General features: G+C 43.8%; 1 protein-coding gene across 2 annotated transcripts in view; it reads left to right on the top strand.

The window, feature by feature from the left end:
- The window catches only part of Epb41l4a (erythrocyte membrane protein band 4.1 like 4A), a 194,541-nt gene that overhangs the window by 93,766 nt on the left and 78,035 nt on the right, over positions 1-22,740 (top strand). For both annotated transcript variants that reach the window (XM_026783583.1, XM_013349628.2), the window contains 5 exons: positions 8,333-8,384; positions 13,837-13,915; positions 19,380-19,477; positions 20,247-20,367; positions 22,382-22,469. In XM_026783583.1, coding sequence (XP_026639384.1) covers positions 8,333-8,384; positions 13,837-13,915; positions 19,380-19,477; positions 20,247-20,367; positions 22,382-22,469 — 438 coding nt within the window. The remainder of the gene's footprint in view (positions 1-8,332; positions 8,385-13,836; positions 13,916-19,379; positions 19,478-20,246; positions 20,368-22,381; positions 22,470-22,740) is intronic.

Genomic DNA, 22,740 nt, shown 5'->3' with positions numbered 1-22,740 from the left:
GGTGATGCTGGTGATGATTATGGTGATGATGGTGATGGTGGTGCTGATGATGATATGACATGAAGTTGGGAAGGGGAAGAGAGACAGGTTGAGGAGTCTAGGGGCTTGGAGTTAGAGGAAAGTAGTGGAGGTAGATTGGGGATATATAAAAATAGAACGTGTTATAAATATGAAATTTTCAAAGATTAAATTAAAAATGTATTTTAAATAAACCTTTTATTTTGGCTAGGCATGGTAGTTATGCCTGTAATCTTACCATCTTTGGGGGAGGCCCTGAGACAGGAGAATAAGAAGGTCAGTGCTGACCTGAGCTTCACAGTGAGTCTCAGGTCCGAAAACAAAGGACTGGGTATGTAATTTGGTGGTAGAATGCTTGCTTAGCATGTACAAGACCCTGAGTTTAATCCTCAACACACACACACACTCACACACACATACAAACAGATACCTCTCATACCCACACACCCACACCACACCACCCTACACACACCCACATACCCCCCCACACCTCTCATACCCACACACCCACACCATACCACCCTACACACACACCCCCCCACACCTCTCATACCCACACACCCACACCACACCACCCTACACACACACACACAAACACACACACACACACACACACACAGATATCTCTCATACCCACACACCCATACCACACCCCCCCTCCCCCGCACACACTCTAGTATGATAAGGGTAGAAAAAACATGGACAGGAGTGATTTTTGTAGAAAGAGAAACTTGGATGTCACAAACAGAAAGTCACCTTGGGTTTAAGTGGATCGTGGATGTGTCTCAGGTAACAGGAGAGGACAGAGCGCAGCACAGATGTAAGCAGGTGGAGCGAGACTGTTCTGATTGCTTTAGTTTCTCAGTGGAATAACCAAGGTCTTCAGCCGAGAGCATGGTAAAAAGAAGAGAAACTGCCAAGGGGTCGTCTTGGTAGAGAGAGTAAGTGACACTGGGGGTGGTGATGAACTTGAAGTGATTGGTTAGATTTGAAATGTTCCCTTAAGGCCCATGTGTTAAAGGCTTGATCTCCATCTGAGGAAATTACGTAGAGGTGGGTTGCTGGAGGGTGGCTCTTTTGAGTTACAGCTCGAAGTGTCCAGACCTGAGCTCTCTTTGCTTCCTGATTGCCTGGGATGTAACGAGCTGTTAGCTCATGTTTCTGTCACTGCAGAGTGATATGCCACCACGTGTACCTTAAACCCACATGTCTCTTAGCCCTCTCCTCCCTTAAATTGATGCTTTCAGTTAATTCAGTTAGTACCCTGATGTTGTGCAGTCTGAACCTTTGGTGTGTGGAACCATTGGGGTGCTTGCATAAGGAAGACATGGTCACAGTTAACTCTGTGTCCCCACCCGGTGGACATTACAGAGGGAAGGATGCGTAAGGGACCTGGATGCTTACAAGAGCATGATTGTAATGGCTAACAGAGCAAGTGAGGACGGAGGAAGGGGCAGAGGAAGGGACGATGCAGAACCTCTGGGATCACCGATGTCTCCATGTGCTCACCTTGTTAGAGGAGCAAGCTGGGGAGATGGAGTTGATGGCTGAGTGTGTGGTCTGGGGTTAGGTTATACATTGCTAGTGTTCAGACGCTTCCAGAGAGTGGGTTACCAGTTGTGTGCAGGTGGCTCCAATGACTGGCTGTTGTTTTGGCCCATACTGAGAGATTGTTCTAGTACGGTCCTCAGGCTTTAGCTATTCATACCAAGGAGCAAGTTAAAGTCATAGCCTGTTGATGTTGCTTAGAGGCCCTGGATTTGTACCCAGAGGAAAGGACAAATAGCTGTTGTCACAGCCCTGGATGTCTTGGAGTTGGAGTGTGAATTATGTTGAGTACTAAACTCCCCAGGATGACCTATTCTGTCTTTTCTTTCTTTTTGGAATCTTTATGGCTCTTACATCTCAGACTCTTTTGATGTCTTAAAAATTGTTTTGCTATTTTAAACAACAAAAAATGTGTGTGACGATTCTTTGGTTTGCAGAAAGCACGATTAAGCGGCCTGGTGCCCCAGGCCTGTAATCTCAATGACTTGGAAGACAGAGGCAGGAGAATCCTAGGCTCTTCCGCCTGGGCTGTATATAGACTGAGTTCCAGATGAGGCCGTGCAACTTAGTGACATCTTGTTTTAGAATAAGAAGTAAAAAAGGGCTGGGATGGAGCCCGGTGGTTGAGTTTATGAGCTCAGAGTTGGTAAAGCTTGCCTGAGACCCTAAATTCAATTCCCAGAATGAAGGAAAGGAGAAAGCAAGCATTAGAAAACATAAATGTAGTTTGTTTGTTTTGTTTTTTTTTCCAGACAAGGTTTCTCTGTATAGCTTTGGGGCCTGTCCTGGAACTAGCTCTGTAGACCAGGTTGGCCTGGAATTCACAGAGATCCTCCTGCCTCTGCCTCCCGAGTGCTGGGATTAAAGGCATGCGCCGCCAGAACCTGACCAAATATAGTGTTCTTAAGCCACATAGTGTTCTTAAGTTCTTTTGTTGTTTGCTTGTTTTTTTAGATGGATCTCACTGTGTAGACCCAGTTGACCTCCTGAGTGCTAGGATTAAAGTCATGCATCGCTGGGCCCAGCCATTCGTCAGTTCTTAAAGAAATCATCATTACACCCATTGAAAAATAAATACAGTAAAAGTATACATATAGTGGATTCTGGCCATTTTTACCTGCTAGTGTCCTCTCCCACCCCCTGACCCTCTACCTTGAAGACATTTGCCTCAACAAGCCTGTCTTCTACTTTGATCTCTTGTGCATGTGACCCGCTGAGTTCAGTCGTGGTTTTTTTGCATGAGCATGAGCGGGACGATTTTTTACTGGAACGTGGACAGCTTATCAATGTCTGCATCCGCCGAAGAAAATGATTCTTCCATCTCTAGAAACCATTAGCTCCTTTAGTGAGGGGTGAGACCTCATGAGTCCTTCTCCCATGCAGGATGAAATGGTGGCGTGTGCAGTAAGGTGACGAGTGCAGCAGGCACGACATGCTCACGGCTCCTCCTTTGGCTCTCACATTCTCTCCCCTTCTTTTGTGGTGTTCCCCGAGCCTCGCAGGGGTGATACAGGTGTCCTTTTGCGGGCTGAGCACACTGGCCAGTTGCAAGTCTGCATTCACTGCTGTCCAGGATGTGGTAAAGCTTTTCATCATTGTGTGCTTCCAGTTCTTTATTTAAATTGTGGAGGACTCCGTATGCCATGAGAATACCAAGGAGACTCCAAATGAACAGTTGGCAGTGCGCATGCCCAGAATTGAATATATATCTATATCAAAGGTTAGGATATTGATTTAGTGCTATTAGAATTTAGAATTTTAATTCAGAGACTGTTAACCTAGAAAATTGATGAAATTGTAACATCGCCAGCCAAGGTGTATGAGAGGAGCCCAGGGCATTTAGCCAAGAGTGTCAGAGATGGCAAAGGGTCTGTCATTTCTCTCCTAGTTACACCAGTGCTGTTATTAAGATTGACAGGCTTAGCAAGGGAGGATATCTAACTGTTTGCCCCTTATATCCTGGGGAAAGACTGATAGCAGAGATGACGATGGTCTTGTTTCCTGAATAACTATTAGGGACTTCATGAGATGGGGTAAGGCAGAAAGGTGTGTTTTTATTTAGTGCTATTTTTGTACAGAATAGGATCTAGTCCAGTTTGTGAGTTTACACTGGGGGGTGGGTGGGTAAAATTTATAGGAATGAGGAGAAGAGAGTGACTACCAATCTGAGAGATTCTCCTAGAGAATACAGGCTGTTTCTCCTTGGGGCCATCTGGATAGACAAGATGGAGGCACAGCCAAGCCCAGTCCAGAAATGCCACACCCTGGCTGTCAGCATCACATAGCGTGATCCTGAAACTGTTTTTATCTCTTCTCTCTCACTTTGTGCAGGGTAAAGGACAGGAACAAGTAGGATAAGCCCTCTTTTTTTCTTTCTAAAAATTATCTACCAGCCTGGTTTTTATTATTGTGACAGAGCACTCGAGACTGGCACATTGTATCAAATTGATTTAGTTTGGCTTATGGTCCAAGGGGCTAGATGCCCAAAAGGAGGCAGGTGCTTCCAGCAAGGCCTTGTGCTGGGGTGAGCAAGAAGAGACAAAGCAGGAGGAGCCTTGCTTCATAGCAGCCCTGCTCCCATGAGAAGTCCATCCCAGAAAGGCAGCATTAATCCCTTTGTGAGGGTGACACCTCACGAGGTAATAGAAAGGCAGCATTAATCCATTTGTGAGGGTGACACCTCACGAGATAATAGAAAGACAGCATTAATCCCTTTGTGAGGGTGACACCTCACGAGGTAATAGTCTCTTAAAGGTCACTCTCTCGGCACCGCTACACTGGGAACTGAATTTCATCATGAGTGTTGGGAAAGGACAAATGGCATCCAAGCCACAGCATGCTCCGTGAATGTGGATGTCTTAGCCATTGGGCAGCACCAGTTTCAATACAGTGCTCCCTTGCGAAGGCTGTGTCGTTGCTGATGTGCTCATCCGTGGAGGAGGGCTGGGGAGATAGTTCTGTGGGTAGAGGGCCCTGATGTGCAAGCAGGAAGACCTGAGTTGGGATCCCCAGCATTTATGTACGTGCTGGGCAGGTGAGGCTTGCCTGTAACTCCAGGCTGTGGGGCGGAGATAAGCGCATCTCTGGAGTTTATTGGTCAGCTAGCCTAGCCAAGTTAATGACCTTCAGGTCCAGTGAGAGACCTTGTCTCAAAACACAAGGTGGAACACAAAGTTGGGAAGAGGGGGAGGAGTTGGAAAGGAATATGAACAAAATACATAGTATGCATGTGTGAAATTCTCAATGAAAATATTATATACCAAATATATGAAAACAGGGAGAAACAATTGAGGAAGACATCAGATACGGACCTTCGTACTCCACACGCATCCACATAAACACGTGCACCACATACACACACATACACACACACAGAGACATTGAGACAATTGACATGTATTTTATAACAGTATAAGGTTCTTTTCCTCTCCATACATAAATCTTGAGGATTTTTATCATGAACGTTTGTTCACTGTTTTTTTTCTTAGTATAGTCATTTGCATTTCCCTTGCAGTCTTCCTTGTGTGTAAGTTTGTCACGTATGCACTCATTTTGTGCACTTTTTTATGGTCTGCATTATAATTCTAGATACGTACCTAGCTGTGCTTTAAGTTCCTTGAGGCTAGAGGCCCATCTTACTTCCCAGGTCAGTGCCTGGTGACATAGAAAGGTATCAACAGAGAGTGTTCTGTGCGTGCTAAATGGTGTAAAGCCCACCTTCAGAACCTTCAGATTGGGGTATTGCATTCAGTAGCAAAGTTATGCATCCTTTTCCTCTTGGGTGTGAGCAGCAGCCTGGTGTGTTCGGTGTGAACAGGCATGTGCTGCGTTTGATTGCTTGCTGATGGCGAGCAGTGGCAGTGGGGTTATACTGTGGCTGCTTTGTTTCCAAGGTCATATCTTTCCCTTGGTTGAACATAAGTGGATTTTGCATTTCAGGATCCTGGCCTGTGGAACCTGATTGATTATGATTATTATTTACGTTAGGAGCATTTATCATTGTCTGACCTCCATCACCTCAGCCTTCCATTTTGATAAAATGAGATTTGTGCCTGGCAAGCTGGATGGATGTGTAGTTAGCATATCTTATGTGCGGGGAGTTGATGGAATGATCTCTGATGGATCTTGTTTTGCTTTGTGAAAACTGCAATTTCTGTCTCATCTTAGGGTCCTACTTTATTGTGCTTTTTTACTTAAAAATTTAATCATTCTCATGGAAAGAGATTAAATTGTACAGATTGTCATTAATATGCTTTATCTGATGCACCAAGCATCTTTCCTATCCCTTTGAGATAAAAGCTTCCTCCCTGTTTTCTTTTCATGGCCTTTTCAGTGTTTGAAAAAACAGTGGAGACAGAAAAATGGAAAATGATGCAGTGTATACACAGGCTGAGCTCCATGGCACACCATTAACATAGACCACTTTTATCTTCTTCTGTGCCAGCTGAAAATAAACATTAGAAGACAGTTTACTACCCAAAATGCCTTGAACTGAAGAGTCTATAAAATTTGACACTTTGTAATCATTTTAGAAGAGACCATTTAGAAGCTTTGCTCTCATTGGCTCCTTATGGTTTCAGTCTTCCTTCCCATCCCACCCATTCCTCTTTTGGCACACTTTGAGTCCTCTTGTGTGTGATGTAAGTCTTAAAATTAAAACCCAGTGTTTGGACCAGCTTTGACCTCTGGAGAACATGGCAAGAGCCTCCAGGACTCTCTCTTACGGGCTCTGTGGATGGTCACCAGCATTGATGAGTCTTGAACCCAGATACCCAGAGAGAAGAGAGCCACTGACCTGCAGAACTGAGATAATAAATGGAGGTTGTTTTAAGCCTCACTTTTTTTGGTGGCAATTTGTTATGTAGCAGTAGAGACCGAATCAGCTGTCAAGTGGGTGTTTGTGTTTCTTTAGGTTTCCCTCTGAAATACGTAGGCATATTTAAATCTTTCAAAAACTTATGTCTTATGTATCCCCCATGCGTATGCACTTGCAAGCATGAGTATGGTATGTATATGTGAGTATGGTCGTGTGCCCTGTTGCACGTGTCACACTCAGGCTGTCAGGCTGGCACAGCAGTTGCACAAACAGCGCGAAGTTCTCCTTTGTGCCATCTCCCCAGCTTCGAACTTTCTTACCTCACACCAAAGGAAAGGAATAGTCCGTACATTATGTTTCCATCTCATGGGAAGAATCCTTAGTTTCGTATGCAAAGAAGAATGAGTCCAAAGCACAGAGCAACAAGTGGGTTGATGTTGTTCTACACGGTGTGCCAGCATCTCTCTCGGAACCAGGGTTTTGGCACCAAAGCAGCATCTTTGGTCATTGTGGACACCACAGTACTTCCCTTGTTACAGCCTCTGCTTCAGATAACTCTTCTGTTTTAAGTTGGTGAACTTGTGTATGTTAGCTGCTTTGTAAACATCTTGCGGAAGTAGACCTGCCTTGAGAGACAGTAGCCGTTGGGTGCAGATGAATTGAGGCTAGTGCTTCAGTAGTATGTCTTAATGGGGCACTTAGTATGAATGCCTGTCATATAGCATTTGAAATAGAAGGTAAGGGGATCGCATAACATATTGGTACCACTGTTTATAATAACGGTTCACCCAAGGGAAGGAAAGAGAACACTGGTAGGTAGGTTCTCCTGGCATTTGTCTGTAGCCCCTGATTCTGTCCTGAGTGTTGGGGTGGGGGAGGTGTGATCTCATTAGGGTTAATGCGGAAGGACATTTAGGCAAATGTAGATGGCTCCTGGGTGTGTGTGGGTCCTCTGTATTTGTCTAGGGTAAATGATGGAGAGGCTCCATTTGTTTGTCCCCACTGACCCTTCAGTGCCTCCCATGAGACCCCGAGCCTCCCCTGTGCAGCTGCGGCTTCTCCCTGCTCCTCTTGCAGATGGAGAGCCGAGGCTGGAGACTTGCTCCTTTCAGTGATTTTTGTTTCTCAGGAAGAAAAGGAAAGCCATCTGTAGGGCCAAGAATTCCCTCCCTATCCCTGCCTGCAATTCTGTTTGTTAAAGGTTAATCTGCATTAATGAGCAAATACCTTACATGGTCTAAAGCCAGTTACCAAGAGTGAGCGTCCCCCCTTAGTGATGACTGTGTGTTGCCTAGCTTGGGGTGAGCCAGTGCTGAAGACTTTGTGGGAGGTCCTGTGTGTGAGCTGCATGGAGACCCTGAGGGGACATGCAGAGTTTTTCAGTCCTTTGCCCGTGTTGCATGGTGATGGCAGGGAGATCCAGCTAGAAACCCCCATGGCTGTGCTCCAGGATTCAGGTCCTCAGCTGAGCTGACCTCCCCTCTTGGATCCTGAATGACTGTGTGAGCTAATGTAATTGTTTTCTTCCTAGTACCGAGGAACAGTTGTTACAGGGCATGGGACAGCTAGTGAGGAGGTTGGGGACATTTTATGGAGAGGCACGACTCAGGGGGCGATGAAGGAGGACTTTGGAAAGACACTTAGAGGGTATTTTTAGTGGCCACGAATTTCCGAGTAATACAACTCATTTGTAAATGTCTAACTGCCACCCACCCTTCAGTGAGTACAGCCCAGCTGAGGCTCATTGCTGCTCTGCCTCTCTGGATGCCAGCTGCGAGCACCCTTCCCTCTCTTTAATATTCTAGCCACAGAACGCTCCATCGTGTGTTTGTGGATGTGATATGATGTACAGTTGCTTGCCTGTCTGATATTTAAATGGCTTCAGAAATGCTCTGGATGCAAGGTGGACGGAAGCATCTAACTTTATCCTTGCCTCTTTCTGTTTCACAGTATTGGCTGGACCCAGCAAAAACTCTTGCAGAACACAAGGAGCTAATCAACAGTAGGTATTTCATTTTCATTTTGTGAGCGGGTGGCTTGGGCTTGGTAAAATGTCTGTGATTCGTTTAGTGCTGGTGAGGGAACAGCAGGACCAGGAGTCGTGATGGGGCTGTGCACGGTGAGATTCTCCAGACTGGGGCAGTTAATCTCATCAGCTACTCAGCGGAGCCTGTGACTGTAGCCAATGTGTCCTAGGGATACACCCTTTCATGATTTTTATCTCTGACTTTTCTATGTGTTTGTCTTTAAAACTCGACCTTAAAAAGCAAAAAGGAAGAGAGAGGAAAGTGTTTGTTCTTGGGCTATGGAGTGTTTTGTTATCATGCCACAGGGCCTGTGACATGAAGAGTTTCTGTGACTTTGGGGAGAGGTCGGTCATTCCTTGTCAGGGGTTAGTTTTTAGAATGATAAAAATAAATTATTAGGGGAGTTGGTGTAATTGAATATATATTCTTTAATCTCAGTATCCATACCCAAGGTTTTATTTATAAACACATGTCTAAACTTAAGTATGCAAAAGAATAATCAATTGCAAATTTTGTGTTAAAATTACATAAGTTAAAAATTTGAAACATTGTGTGTGTAATTCACTGATATGAAATAATTCATGTTGCTGTAACTATCACCGTCTGCATAATTTTTCATTATCCTGGACTGACCTCTATCACCAATGAATCTTTTTGTCCAAATTGTCACTGACTGCCAATCAGAACCTAGTGGGCCCTTCTGCCTCTGGGTCCCATTGCTCCCATGCCTGCCTGTCCTTTCTCTGTGGTCACATTGGCTTGATGAGCGTTGATGGATCTCAGCACAGGAATGCAGCCACAGCAAGGAACTGGAAACCTGGAAATGCAGGGCCCCCAGGAACAAGTGTAAATTCCCTCAACATTGGCATCATTGTCTCCAGCTTTCTACCTCTGTAGAGACCACCAAAGTTTATAAATTACAGCTCGGGCCCTCTTGACTCAATTAAAGAAACAACTATCAGAAACTCAGAAAAATTTCAAGAATAACTATTTTAAAATAAAAAAAAAATAAAAAAGTCAACATTTTAGTGGCCCACAGATGTTCATGCCTGTAATCCTAGAGGCAGGGGCAGGGGAATTGCCACAAGTGGAGGGCAGCTTGGGCTGTACAGTGGTTCCAGGCTAACCGGACTTGTTTCAAAAACAAGCAAATGGGCTGGAGAGATGGCTCAGTGGTTAAGAGCATTGCCTGCTCTTCCAAAAGTCCTGAGTTCAATTCCCAGCAACCACATGGTGGCCTCTTCTGGCCTGCAGACATACACACAGACAGAATATTGTATACATAATAAATAAATAAATAAATAAATAAATAAACCCAAGCAAATACAGGGGTTGGAGAGAGGGCTCAATGATTAGAACACAGTCTGCTCTTCCAGAATACCCAGGTTTGATTCCCAGCTGCATGGTAGCTCATAGCCTATGTAACCCTGGTTCCAGGGGTTTTAATAATATCTTCTGGCTTTCCTGGAGAGCAGACATACCTATGGTGTACAAATACACATGCAAACAAAACACCCAGGCACATAAAAAGATGTAAGTCTTTCAAAATTTTAAGATGGGTTTTAAAGCATGCCAAAGTTTTCCTCAATTTATTAAGATATTCTACTTAAACATCATTGTAAGAAGCAATATGTTTTCATATTCAGTAATGTTAAATATTTGATGTACCATATGTATAAAACAGAATCTCACCTGAAGAAACAGGTCATGGAAGACTTTTTATTTCATCAAGTGTTTTGATAGTGAAGGCAAATAGCACAGTCAGTATGAGCAGCCATCCAAATGGTAGGCCACTGCTAGTAGTCAAGATTCTCATAGGTAAATCTGGATTTGCTTGCCCTAAACTAAGTGGAAATTCCTATTATCATTAAGGCACTATAAAATGTAGTTTGGAGACTTCCCAGTGTCTGCTTCCTCCATGGTTTTTGGATAAAACAAAATGATCTTAGCTTCACTTTAAGGGTTTCTTAACGTTGATGCCATAGACTAGACGGATTTCAGATGCTGCTAAGTTAGTGACTTGCCTCATCAGCATTTCATTTTTGTAGTTAATTAGAAAATGTCTGGCTAGGAATATTCTTGCATATAAATGACCATTTCTGGGGCCATAGATTCTCTACCAGGTACTCCCACGAGAGTTTGAGCCAAGGCCTGCTTTCCCAGACTTTAGAAGGCTGTGCCCACACAGCACCAGATACTAGGTGTGCGTGAGCTTTATTCTCATCCTGTGGTTTCAGGGAAGTTGCTCAACTCTTCAGAGCTTCACCTGCTTTCTGGTGATTTCCAGGGTGTGGCCAAGAAATATTCATGAAATTTGTTGTTGTTGTTTGAGACAATGTCTCGCTATGTATCCCTAGCTGATGTAGGACTTAACTGTGTTGCAGACTGGTCTCGAACTCACAGAGATGCACCCGTTTCTGCCTCCTGAGTGCTGGGATTAATGGCGTGTGCCACACACTGGGCAATACGAAGTGACACAAACCCCCTCTGTGTGCCAGTGGAAAAGGCCAAAACCTTTAAAGAGAATGAACTCAAGTTGAGTGTTATTCATTGTGCATTTTTCAAGTTTCTGCTTAGCTGCCCATGACTGGACACAGATGAAATGCCTGTGATGGGTGAATAGGGTCATCTGTCACGTTCACAGAATGAAAGTCGCTCTGGAGTCTATAGAATGCCTCTTCCCTTTGTGCGCTTCTTAGCGGCATGCACGCCTCCCTGCCCACCCTAGGTGAAAGCACAGCCGCCTGCGGGCACAGGCGGACCCATCTGCTCAGGAGCAGGGCTTGATTGACACAGATCATCGGCTGTCAGTGGACTTCCTGCCTCTTCTAAATATTTAATAATCTTGCCTCCCTAGTGTCTGTGTTGAAGGGCGTGTTTGTCATAAATAAAGTGATTGAATATACATAAAAAACTCAATATATGGATTAGTTAGGAAATTAGATAAAGGCTTTAAAATGTAGATTTAAGAAAAATCCCTAAGTGTAGGAAGTAACTCATGAAGGAAGGCAGAGATGAAGGGAGAGGCATGGGCCTGCTCCTGCTGTCCTGTGTATGCAGTTAACAGGGCTTTGGGAGAGGACATAAACATGTGTGAGCATGGGATAAAAGCAATAACATGGTTCGAATAGTATAAATTGACTTTATTTTTATTACTTGATCTAATTTGTTTCTTTCACCCGGCGCTTAAGTTATGACTTCATTAATTTAACTAAAACTGAAAGTAGATTAGGGTTTCTTTGTATCGATTACATGGTGTCAGCTGTTTCCACCAGGTCCGCGTTTGTGGGGCAGAGAGCCTTCGGTGAAATAACCGATTGCAGCACTGACAGTTGCTTGGAGCCGTTTCTAAAACAAAGGACGTGGCGGTTGGGAGGTGGGGACCCGAGGACCAGAACTCCAGATCAGCCTCAGCTGTGTAGAGGTGGAGGCCAGTGCGAGCAGCGTGAGATCCTGCCTCAAAATAAATAATAAATAAATAGATAAAGATTTTTAAAAAGTATATTAGACCTATTAATAATTACTGCCAGCTTGGAAGTTCAGCATTTTTGGAAACAGTGCAGATTACAACCATCCACCCGGAAGTAACTATTTCTAGAAATGGCAAACTACAATATAGCGGTACCCAAGGGACCTGCACACTCTACACAGTGTGTTGACTTTTATATTTACCCACGCATGTGCAATTCCAGGCTTTGTGTCTGAATTTTTAAATTTTGTTTTAGTTGTCTACAGATTTAGTTCTTCTGTGTGTGGTAAATGATTAAGAAGTATCTTTTTTACCTATGTGAGGATATATTTTTCTATTTAGAATAGTTAACAGGGCTGGAGAGATGTCTCAGTGGTTAAGAGCAGTGGCTACTCTTACAGAGGACTCTGGTTTAATTCCCTGCACCTGTCTGGCAGATCACAACAATCTGTACTTTCAGTTCCAGGGATCTGACCTTCTTCTGACCTCTGAGAGTGACAGACATGCCTATGGTGTGCCTATGTATATTCAGGCAAATAGTCACACACATAAAATAAATAAATTAAAAAATTAGAATTGTTTAAGAATGTAGCAGATATTGTGCTATTACATGGCTACTCTATTATTTTTAAAAAATATATGTGATTATGAAAATATTAGGTAATTAATTTGCAGCGCACTGCTACTTCCTCTTCCCAGCATTTGACACAGCTTATACTTCCTCTTGTATTTTTTCCTGGGACAAACTACACATATTAACTTTTTTCCCGTATGAGGTATTGGGACTGAAGACTGTCAACCCTCTCCACACCAGTACATATGATCTCCACCTGTTTGCTTCTGCTAGGGCTGGGCCACTGTCCTGTGGCTGCGGCTCACTGATGGGGTCCCTGTGGCTGCGGCTCACTGACGGGGTCCCCGTGGCTGTGGCTCACTGACGGGGTCCCCGTGGCTGTGGGTCAGTGACAGAGTCCCCGTGACTGTGAGTCAGTGACGGGGTCCCCGTGGCTGTGGCTCACTGGCAGGGTCCCTGTGACTTTGGCTCACTAATGGGGTCCCTGTGACTCACTGACAGGGTCAGCATTGTTTGCAGCCTTTTGCAGAGAAGTTTAGAAAAACTTTTTCTTGATAGTTGATGTGATAAGAGGATGGCTTTAAAAAATCATTTGTCAATGAATTCTCGATGATGAGAAGACCCTCTCTTGTTCACCTCTTTCCTTCAGTAATGAATAGCAGGAAAATAGAAATTGATAAAAATTGTGCATAGGCAGTCCAACCAGATACAAGAACCAGTAGCCTTGTGCTCTTTTGGGCCTTAAGTGTTTTCTGTGTTTATGTGTGAACGAACATGCACTTAGCATTAATGTCCTGCCTTCACTAGTCTTGAACCATGCCTTTTCCATTTTGTGTTCTTGTGTCTTTAGAAATATTTTATAAAGGTAATTCTGTTTGTGCATATGCATGTATGTGTACACAAGGGTGTGTGCACGTGCTTGTACGTGTGCACTAGCGTGTGTGTGTGTGTACACATGGGTCCATACACCTATATGCAGAGACTAGATGAGGATGTCAGGCGTCCTATTTTGTCATCCCTGCCTTATTCCCTTGAGACAGGACCCTGCATGGAACCAGGAGCTAGACTGGCATTCAGAAAGCTCCAGAAACACCTCTGTCAGCCCTGCACAGTACTGGGGCTACAGGAGTGTGCGCAGCCACACCTAGATTTTTACACTGAAATTGGGATTTGAACTCAGATCCTCTTGAACTACTATTATTTGATGTGAGAGTGTAAATCTTATAATAGAATTTGTATGTAAATGAACTGTCAATTGCTTGAAATAGATGTTTTTTATATTTAATATATTCTCCATATGTGAATATAATTCCTAATTGTTACATACTACAATGCAACTTTGATTATAATGTGAAATGTAATTAGTTTTTGCTTTTTCTTAAAGCTGGACCTCCATATACTTTGTACTTTGGTATTAAATTCTATGCTGAAGATCCATGTAAGCTAAAAGAGGAAATAACCAGGTACAGTATTAACTTTATCTTTGGATAATGTGCTGTACACGAAAGCTGTATTGAGTGTGGATTAAAAGTGGGGCTTACACACCTGAATGCGTGTCGAGCTGTGTCTCATGGTGCACCTGCTGTGACGATTAAATTTTCGCCTTGCGCGAGGCAGATCAGTGTCCGATGATAGATGTGTGTGGGAAGCGACAGGAGCCTGGGTGACATGATGACAGATTTGCATCTGCTGGGGCAGGATATTCTCTGTCATTGTTCAGTGCCTTTGGCCTTTGTATCTGTGTAAGAGCAGTCATTTGATCTGCCAAGGGAGGGCGTTTTGATGTGCTGGGTTTATGCATATGAATGTCTGTTTGGAAGGCCAGTTATTTTCCTTTAATTAGTTGTAGTTGAAATATCAACTGTTTAGATATTTCATTTATCTTTGCAGGAAATGAAAAGATAACTATTTCCTGTATTAAAAAGGGAGAGAAAGTATCAGTATTATAATGTATTACTCCACCTTTATCTCCAAAAACTATATTTTAGTAAAGACAGATTTGCTCATTGGTATTGAGTAGACAGAGTGCCAAAATAGTCCTTACCAGCATTTGAAAATGCCTTCTAAAGAGAGGGGGACAGCAGCGTCCTGCTGGACTTTACTTTGCCAGTGGACTGACTGGAAACCAAAAAGCACTTGTCATAACTCAGACAGTTAGTTTTCCAGTGAACTTTTATTATAGACTAAAGGAAAACTTTATACATTTATGTGAAATCCTGGACACCATAGCAACAAAGGCGACCTGGCTTTTTTTCCTTCCTGTTGCACCCTTTTGTGTATGCATGAGCATGTGTGTGGGGATGCATGTGTGGAGGCCAGAGGTCAGGTGTCTTCCTCCATCACTCCCCTTCATCTTTGTGGCGAGGACTCTTATTGAACATGAAGCTCATTCATTGGCTAGACTGGCTGGCTAGTAAGTCCCAGGGCAGTGTCTACCTCTGTGGCCCAGGGTGGGGTTATAGGAACGCACCACTGTACCTGGCCTGTGACGGGTGCTTTCATGCTTGCTCTGCAGGCACTGCGGTGGCCTAGCCACTTCCCTAGCCCCTGTTGCCTTCTTCTGTCTTTCAGCCCAGACTTTCTTTCCTCTTTATTTTGGACTCTTTGGGGTTTCCCATCCCACTCTGACCTGCCACTTGTAGGCCTCATCTCTAGAACCATGTGATGTCTGCCTACACGTCACCCACCTCGGTTTGCTTCTGAGCACTCTGAAGAGCCAGTGCACACATCTTCCTAGCGCACACCTTTCCGAAGGAAGGGAGTTGTTCTGAGAGGAGAGGTGTGTATATGAGATCTTCACGGGGAGGGGTGGGGACCAAGTCTAACAGGTGTAAAAATGTTCTATCTACAACGCATTAGAGAAGGACAAAGGGACATTTTGTTTAAAAATGGTGCAAGTCCATCATTTCCATGGGCTCTGCCTCAGTGTGTGTCTCGGAGGACTTTGTAAGTGTTGGGTAGCATGCTACATGGGCTTGAGTGGTATGTGCTTGATCATGTGGATTCTTAGTAGCCCGCCCTGTGTTTGCCATGACAGTGTAGTGCAGTTACACTGACGTAGAGTTAGCTTCAGAAAATGTTGTGCTAAGACCAAAGGTTTACAGTATATTTCTTTACCCATGTTTAACTTGGATTAATAGGAAACAGAAATTTTTCTTCAGAATCCACTGATGCTTGTGCCTCAGAGCTTCTCAGGGTAGCCATTTCCCCTCAGGTATCTCACCAGGTTGGATAAAACCAGATGGTGTAATTGGCTTATAGGCGGTGATCATGACTTCTTTTCTGCTTGGTCTAAATCATAGTAAAATGTGGGTAAACTAAATGCACATTTAATATGTGACCGGTATGGGATACACTGAGGATGACACCATTGGCTCACATGAATACATTGCTCTATAGACAGGTTCGTAATACAGCAGACATGAAAAAGTGGACCAATTACATAAAATAACTTTGTTGTCTATGTGCGATTGTAAATGTGAGTGATGCATGTGTGAGTTTGATTGTTTTATTTTATGTATGATTGTAAATGTGTGTAATGTGTGTGTACGTGTGTGCATGCGTGCATGTGTGTGTGTGTGTGCACATGTGTGTGCCTGCATGTGTGTATGTGTAAGAGAGTCTGAGTGCGGAGCATGTGTCATGGCATGTGTGTGGAGGTGGGGGGCATCTCTTCAGGAGTCTTTCTTCTTTCTTTTTCTGAGCCAGCATATCTCTTGCTTGGGCTACTGTGCGGCACACTCCGGACTAGACTGGCCCACGAACTCCTAGCATATTTCTCTGTTTCTGACTCCCATTTTACGGTAGTAACTCTGGGGTTATAAATACATGGTGCCACATTAGTCGCTTATGTGGGTTCTAGGGATGAAACTCAAGTCACCAGGGTTTTGCTCAGCAAGCACATTTACACGCTGAGCCATCTCCCTGGCTGAGAGGTAAAACTGAACCCCAAGAGTGAAATTCCCTCATATGCCATTAAAGGAAAACAGTTCTGTGGCCTGTATTTGCAAGCTAAATTTCAGTGTTTTCAACTTTAAGTTCAGCTGGGCTTTGTGTCTCGTGCTTGTAATTCTAGCACCTGGGAAGCTGATTCAGGAGGATTGCCATGAGTTAAGGGCCAAAAAGCAAACAAGCAAGCAGAAGTCCCAAATAGAGTGATTGATTATCTTGATTCTGTTCTTTGGAGCATTGTTCCAACTTACTCTGTGTTGGTTTTTAAGTTTTCCTTAATTTTATATGAAATGTAAGATAAAGGAAACTTTCATGTGTATAATCTTCCATCTAACCTCAGTTTTCTGTCTACATACAGAATTACAGGTTTTGCATGTAAATAGATTTTTTAAAAAATTATACTATTTCATATATCTTGCTTGAACCTCTCTTACCATTTAGCCAGTTCGCTTCTGGTAAAAAAGTCTCAGCATTTCTGCAGGGAGATGGCTGGAGGAATGTTGTGAGTTAATGCATGCAGGCGGCTGACTCCTGCACAAACAGCGGAATTGCTCAGTAGATTGGTTAGGGAAGCTGAAGTGGGGCCAAATGATGGCTAAAGACCAGTGTGGAGCCCTGAGATGGCTTATCAAGGCTTTATCAAGCTATTAATCAGAACTTTCCGGGCATATGTGTTTATTTAGCTCTGAGTCACCCACCATAGCTCTGTAGCCGGCATTTGTGGAATCTGTATATGAAGACTGGATATACCCACTGGCTCATTCTTCATTCAGGAGCTGCATGGAACGTCCTGCTCCATGTGACCGTGTGATCAAGGAAAGGTCTGGTTTCCATCACTTGAAGAGAACATTTTTTATATTTTTATTAATTTTATTGAGCGCTACATTTTTCTCTGCTCCCCTCCCTGCCTCTTCCTCCCCTTCAACCCTCTCCCATGGTCCCCATGCTCCCAATTTACTCAGGAGATCTTGTCTTTTCCTACTTCCCATGTAGATTAGATCTATGTATGTCTCTCTTAGGGTCCTCATTGTTGTCTAGGTTTGAAAAGAACATTTTTGTACTTCTAACTATGTAGTGATTTTTCTTTGAGCTTTAAGGAAGGGGGACCATCCTCTTTGCCTCTGGAACGCACTCCTCCCCTCGAGCAGGCTGGAAGGAGGAGGGGAAATGTGGGTGGTGGCAGACCAGGTTTAAGCGTGTGAGGTCATAGGTTAGGGGTGTAGAGGGATGCGTTACTGTCACACTCTCACGTATTTTGTGATTGATTCTGGATGTCAGGGATGTCAGGGAGAAACCAGTGCTCCTGGGTTTCTCTCACGTGTGCACCTGTGACTAGTGTGCCAGCCCTGAAGAAGCCAGGTGAGGAGGTCTAGCCCCAAGCCTGCAGCTGCTCTCCAGTTGGATAGCAGTCTTCTGGGGATGACCAGTGTGGCCTCTAAGATTTGGGGCTTCTCATAGGGCTGTAGCTGCAAGCAGCTGGAGAAGAGATTTATCAGAGATGATTTCCAGCATCCATTTAATTTTCTTGTCTTTGTCTCTCCCTGTGTAAGCATCACCTTACACAGGAAGAGGATTACAGGGCATCCTGAAGGATGCAGGTATGTGGGGCGTGTTAGTGATGGCAGCTGGATGTGGAAAGTGTGCTGGTGTGTGATGCCGCCTCCTAAACCACTGCCTTTTCTCATCCCAGAGGAAGGAAGCCTAGATGGTCGAATCAGAGTCGCAAAACCCCTCGTGTGCTTGTTTGTGTGTCTGCGTGTATGAATGTGTGTGTGCACATGTGTGTGCATGTGGGTATGCGTGTGGGTATGCGTGTGTGGGTATGCATGTGCATGTTTGTGTGTGTCGGTATATGCACGTGTGTACGTGTTTGTGTGTATATGTGTGTGCACACCTGTAGACCAGAGATTAGCCCTGGTTATCACTCCTCAGGCACTGTCCACCTTTAATCTAGAGACAGGCTCTCTCACTAGCCTGGAATTCATCAATTAGGCTAAGCTAATTGCTGGGGAACTCCAGGAATTTGCTTGTCTCTGTCTCCTGAAAGCTGGGGTTAGAAGCATACCACTGTGTCTGTTTTTGTTTTTGTTTTTTTAAATATAGCTTTCTTGGGCTCAAACTCTGGTTCTTCTGCTTGTACAGTGAGCATGTTACCAACAGAGCCATCCCCCAGCTCATGTAGAGTCTCTTGATTGTGAAGGTTCTAGGATCCAATTGCTCAGGCTGTAGTTCTGTTTCTGCAGACTAACTAGCCGTGAGATCTTGGGCAGTTACCTCATTTACAGAAAGAAGATAACAGTGCTGGCCTCATTTTTCTAGCTTATTGTATGTAAACTACATAGACAGCATCACATTTTTTTACAGTTTTGAGACCACTTCTTGGTGCTATGATTTTTAAAGGTATCCCAGAATAAGCAAAGTTGAAACCATAAGCAGGTGGGAAGAGGCAGGGAAACACACACTGCAGTGTTAGTCTTGTCTAGTGCACATGATTTTGAGCCTTGTAGATAACGCATGTCATAGAGGTGGGGCCCTTGTAATTTCTCCTTCTTGGGAACTGCGTTTGCTGAAGTACTGATGATGGCAGCCAGTAATGGTGACATTACATTTCATCTTCTCCTTGACACCATGAATTGATACTGTCCTTTCCCATTCCCGAGAGGCAACTGGCCCTTAGGGAAGCTGAGTAACATCAAAAGGCTACAGGTGTAGTGAGCAGCAGAGCCGCTGTGCAAACCCTGCAGTCTGCCCTGAGAGTTCAGCAACCTGGTTCAGTACTTCTGGCTGGCCTCATCCCTGCTTGTTCATGAGACACCTCACAGAGCGGTGGGAGTAGCTTGCTTTTTTTTTTTTTTAAAAAAAAAAAAACCCCAAAACTAAGGATGATTGGGTTTTCTCTTGCTGGTCAGGGCCTGAAGCTTCAAGTCTGAGCAGCATCAGAGATTGTTAATCTCCTTTTTTCCATTTCTCTTTTAGATATCAGTTTTTCTTACAGGTGAAGCAAGATGCCCTTCAGGGCCGGCTGCCCTGCCCTGTCAACATTGCTGCTCAACTTGGAGCATACGCCATCCAGGGTACGTTCCACTTAAGTATGTTTGCTTCCGAAACGCTTGGGAAGAAGATATTTGGGCATATTTCAAATTTGGTGTGGGAGAAATGAGATAGTCTGGTCTTCGTTCTTGCGACACTAGTAGACTAGACATTAGAGAGAATAAATATCCCAGACAGAATGCCAGCTGGATGAACTGGGTTGGCCTGGGAAGTGAGATTATTACAGGAAGAAGAAGCTGACCAGAACTTCCTGGTTTGGCTCTACTCCGTGTGCCAATGGTGGAGGATGGACCCGGTACTCCAGTACGTCTCCTCCAGCATCACCTGCAGCGCGGTTGTTTGGAATGTCATGCTTGCTCTTGGTTTATCATCTGAGAGGATGTATTGGGATCTCCAATGTTCCTAGAATGCATGCCCTAATCTCTAGTAGCTATGTTATTCAAAATGTGCATATTCATTGTATTTCATATGTACTGATAAAAATAATTGAAATAAAATGATGATAGGCTCTGTGGGAAAGCAAAAAAATGTAGACTTTTATTTTCTAAATCCTGATTTGTTTGTACCACACACACGTCTTTGGTGAAGTTTTTTTTTTTTTTAGTAATGTTTTAGCAAAGTTATTTAGTAGTTAGTTACATCAATAAATTGATAAGGCATTTGATGAAAAAAGGTTTCAGTGTGATAGGAATATTCCATTCCTTTATTTTTAGAAGCATTTCCCTAAAATACTCTTACCTGTGATAGTTAGGAGAAAAACTATATATGAATAAAATTCCACTTGTGTTCCAGCTGAACTTGGAGACCACGACCCCTATAAGCACACTGCAGGGTATGTGTCGGAGTACCGCTTTGTTCCTGACCAGAAGGAGGAGCTGGAAGAAGCCATCGAACGGATTCACAAGACTCTAATGTAGGATCATGCTTCATGTTGTCATTCGTCAGCATCAGTCAGCTGGGACAGTCATAAGTGCTTCCAGCGACAAGTTCGCCTGTGCCCCAATGCTCATTTCCTTTGCTTCTTTTATAACAATAAATGCTCATCGAAAATTCCTCTATCTAAATAATGTAAAGGCGGCGGTAAACCCAGTACCTAAAGATACCACAGTTTTGGTTGATGACCTCTGACTTCTCCTCTCTGTATGATTTCCACAGAGAAAATTGGTTTTGTTTAGATTTTTGTATTGTGGTTTTACATAAGCAGAGTCATTCCATAAGAGCTGGGTTTGGTACTTTTTCCCCCCATTCCTACTATCATGTGCAATCCTATAATGTATAAATATTACTTTTCACTATAGGAAAATAGCTAAACATGCCTTTGTGCATTTGAGATTTGCCCCGTGGTAAGTAGGTAAATCTTTAGGATTAGAAGCAAAAACATCCTGTCTAGGCCATAGCAACGAGTCCATGCTCATGAGCTTCCCCAGTCATTGTGTCAGCCATGATGCACCCCGAGAGTTCCCATGCTCCTCTGGGAAGATTCGTAGTTAATAGCCCAGAGCACTGAAGTTATAATTTAATTATACTTATTTTAGTTAAATCCTCTATACTGATTAACTTTGCCTTTTTGGCTTCTTATATAACAGTCCCCTTTGAATATACTTGGTTTCAGATATTATAGTTAAGAAAGAAAATATAGAATTAATTTGCTCAACCAAAGTGTTTGCGGAATGGCTCTGCCTCAGTGGGTAGAGGCAGAAGTCAATTGCTGAACAGGAGTCAGAGGGGGCCAGCTCTCCATCTTGGTTTAGCATGCACCCAGGATGCTCTGTGGCCTGAAAATAGAATCCTTCGTTTTAAGGCTTGGCTGAAGTGGATGCTAACAAGAGCGAGCTTGTTACACATTATAAAGGGCGGCGTGATTGGTGCGGTCTGTGAATGCTAATTCTATTAGGAGTTTCAAAGAACAGCTATATTTTGAAATTCTAGGGCTTTGGATAAAGGCCCTCGTTCATGTTTTATGTGATAGTGCAGCCAGTTATCTTTTTCTAGTAATAAAGCATGATCAAAACTTGGTAGTTTTCTTCTGACCAGTTTATGAAGAACACTCTTCCAGGCTTTCATCTGAGCGTGTGGTGGCTGAAGTGATGGAGAGCGTCAGAGAGGACGCTCAAGTTTTAGACATTCTTAGCAGCTTTTATCCTTTGTGAGCCATCAGCCCCCACACACTACCCACCCCCCATTCATCCACGGAGATTTCTGGCAGATGCTCACCCTCATTAAGAGCAAATGGTGGTCACTGGATACTGCCACCACTGAAGGCCTTAGGAAGATTTCTGCACCCAGTGATGAAATGACAAGCACTGCACGGCTCCTGCGTGTTGCTAATGTGCTTCCACACCGCACCTGTGCTCAGGAGCTGTTGGCGCGACCCCCGCTGGCTAGTGGGGCCTTCAGCTCCTTGCCTGGTGTGGTGCCAGCTCCTGTTGCTTCCAACGCACAGCTGCTGGTGCTGGTGCGTGGCAACATTTTGCTCCTCGGGAAGTGGCTGCTTTTTAATTTGAATGCTTATATTCTCAATAATCTCCTTGGGAGCTTTTGAAACTGAGAGTTTTTAATACATAGTGAGAATTTGGGAATAGACCATAATGAGCAGAAATAGGTTTGGTAAATGAAATTAACTTAATATAAATATTAATTTCTTGTCACCCAGAAGGCCAAGTTCTTCTTTGAGGATAAAGCCTAGCTTGTTTCCTCCCTCCCTCCCTCCCTCCCTCTTCTTCCTCTTTCTCCTCCTTCTCCTCCTCTTCTTCTTCATTCTTTCTTAAGTCTTTTTTAAGCTTTTTAAAAGCTTTTTACGCCTTTTTAAAGTTTTTGCATTAGTGCAGAATCTTCCTTGTTTTGCTAATAAGCACAGTGAAGTGTCCTTCTCTCTCTAAGTGGGGTAGCTATGAGTTAAAACGTCTTTGTTTTTATTCTGGGTGCAGGGGTCAGGCTCCTTCTGAAGCGGAGCTGAATTACTTGAGGACTGCCAAATCCCTGGAGATGTACGGCGTTGACCTCCATCCTGTCTATGTGAGTAACATTTAATTAACACAAAATATTTTAAGCTGATGACATTTTTGTTGAAAAGTCAGAGGAACTCCCTGAGGGAAGCCACCGGCCTCTTGTTCAGCAAGTAGATGATACTTCCTCCTGTGGTCCTCGAACTCAAAGCCTCTCTTACCTGGATTAAACCCTAATGAGTTTTGCATAAAAGTCTGTGATTGTATTTCCACGTGTAGAAAACAATTAACTGGGCTTGCAAACACAATCTGGATAAGAGTTCCAAAGGGCTTAGCTAAAT

The sequence above is a fragment of the Microtus ochrogaster genome, chromosome 18, assembly GCF_000317375.1.
Source record: "Microtus ochrogaster isolate Prairie Vole_2 chromosome 18, MicOch1.0, whole genome shotgun sequence".
Lineage (NCBI taxonomy): Eukaryota > Metazoa > Chordata > Mammalia > Rodentia > Cricetidae > Microtus > Microtus ochrogaster.
The sequence above is the reverse complement of the archived record's forward strand: the minus strand, read 5'-3'. Positions and strand labels throughout refer to the sequence as shown.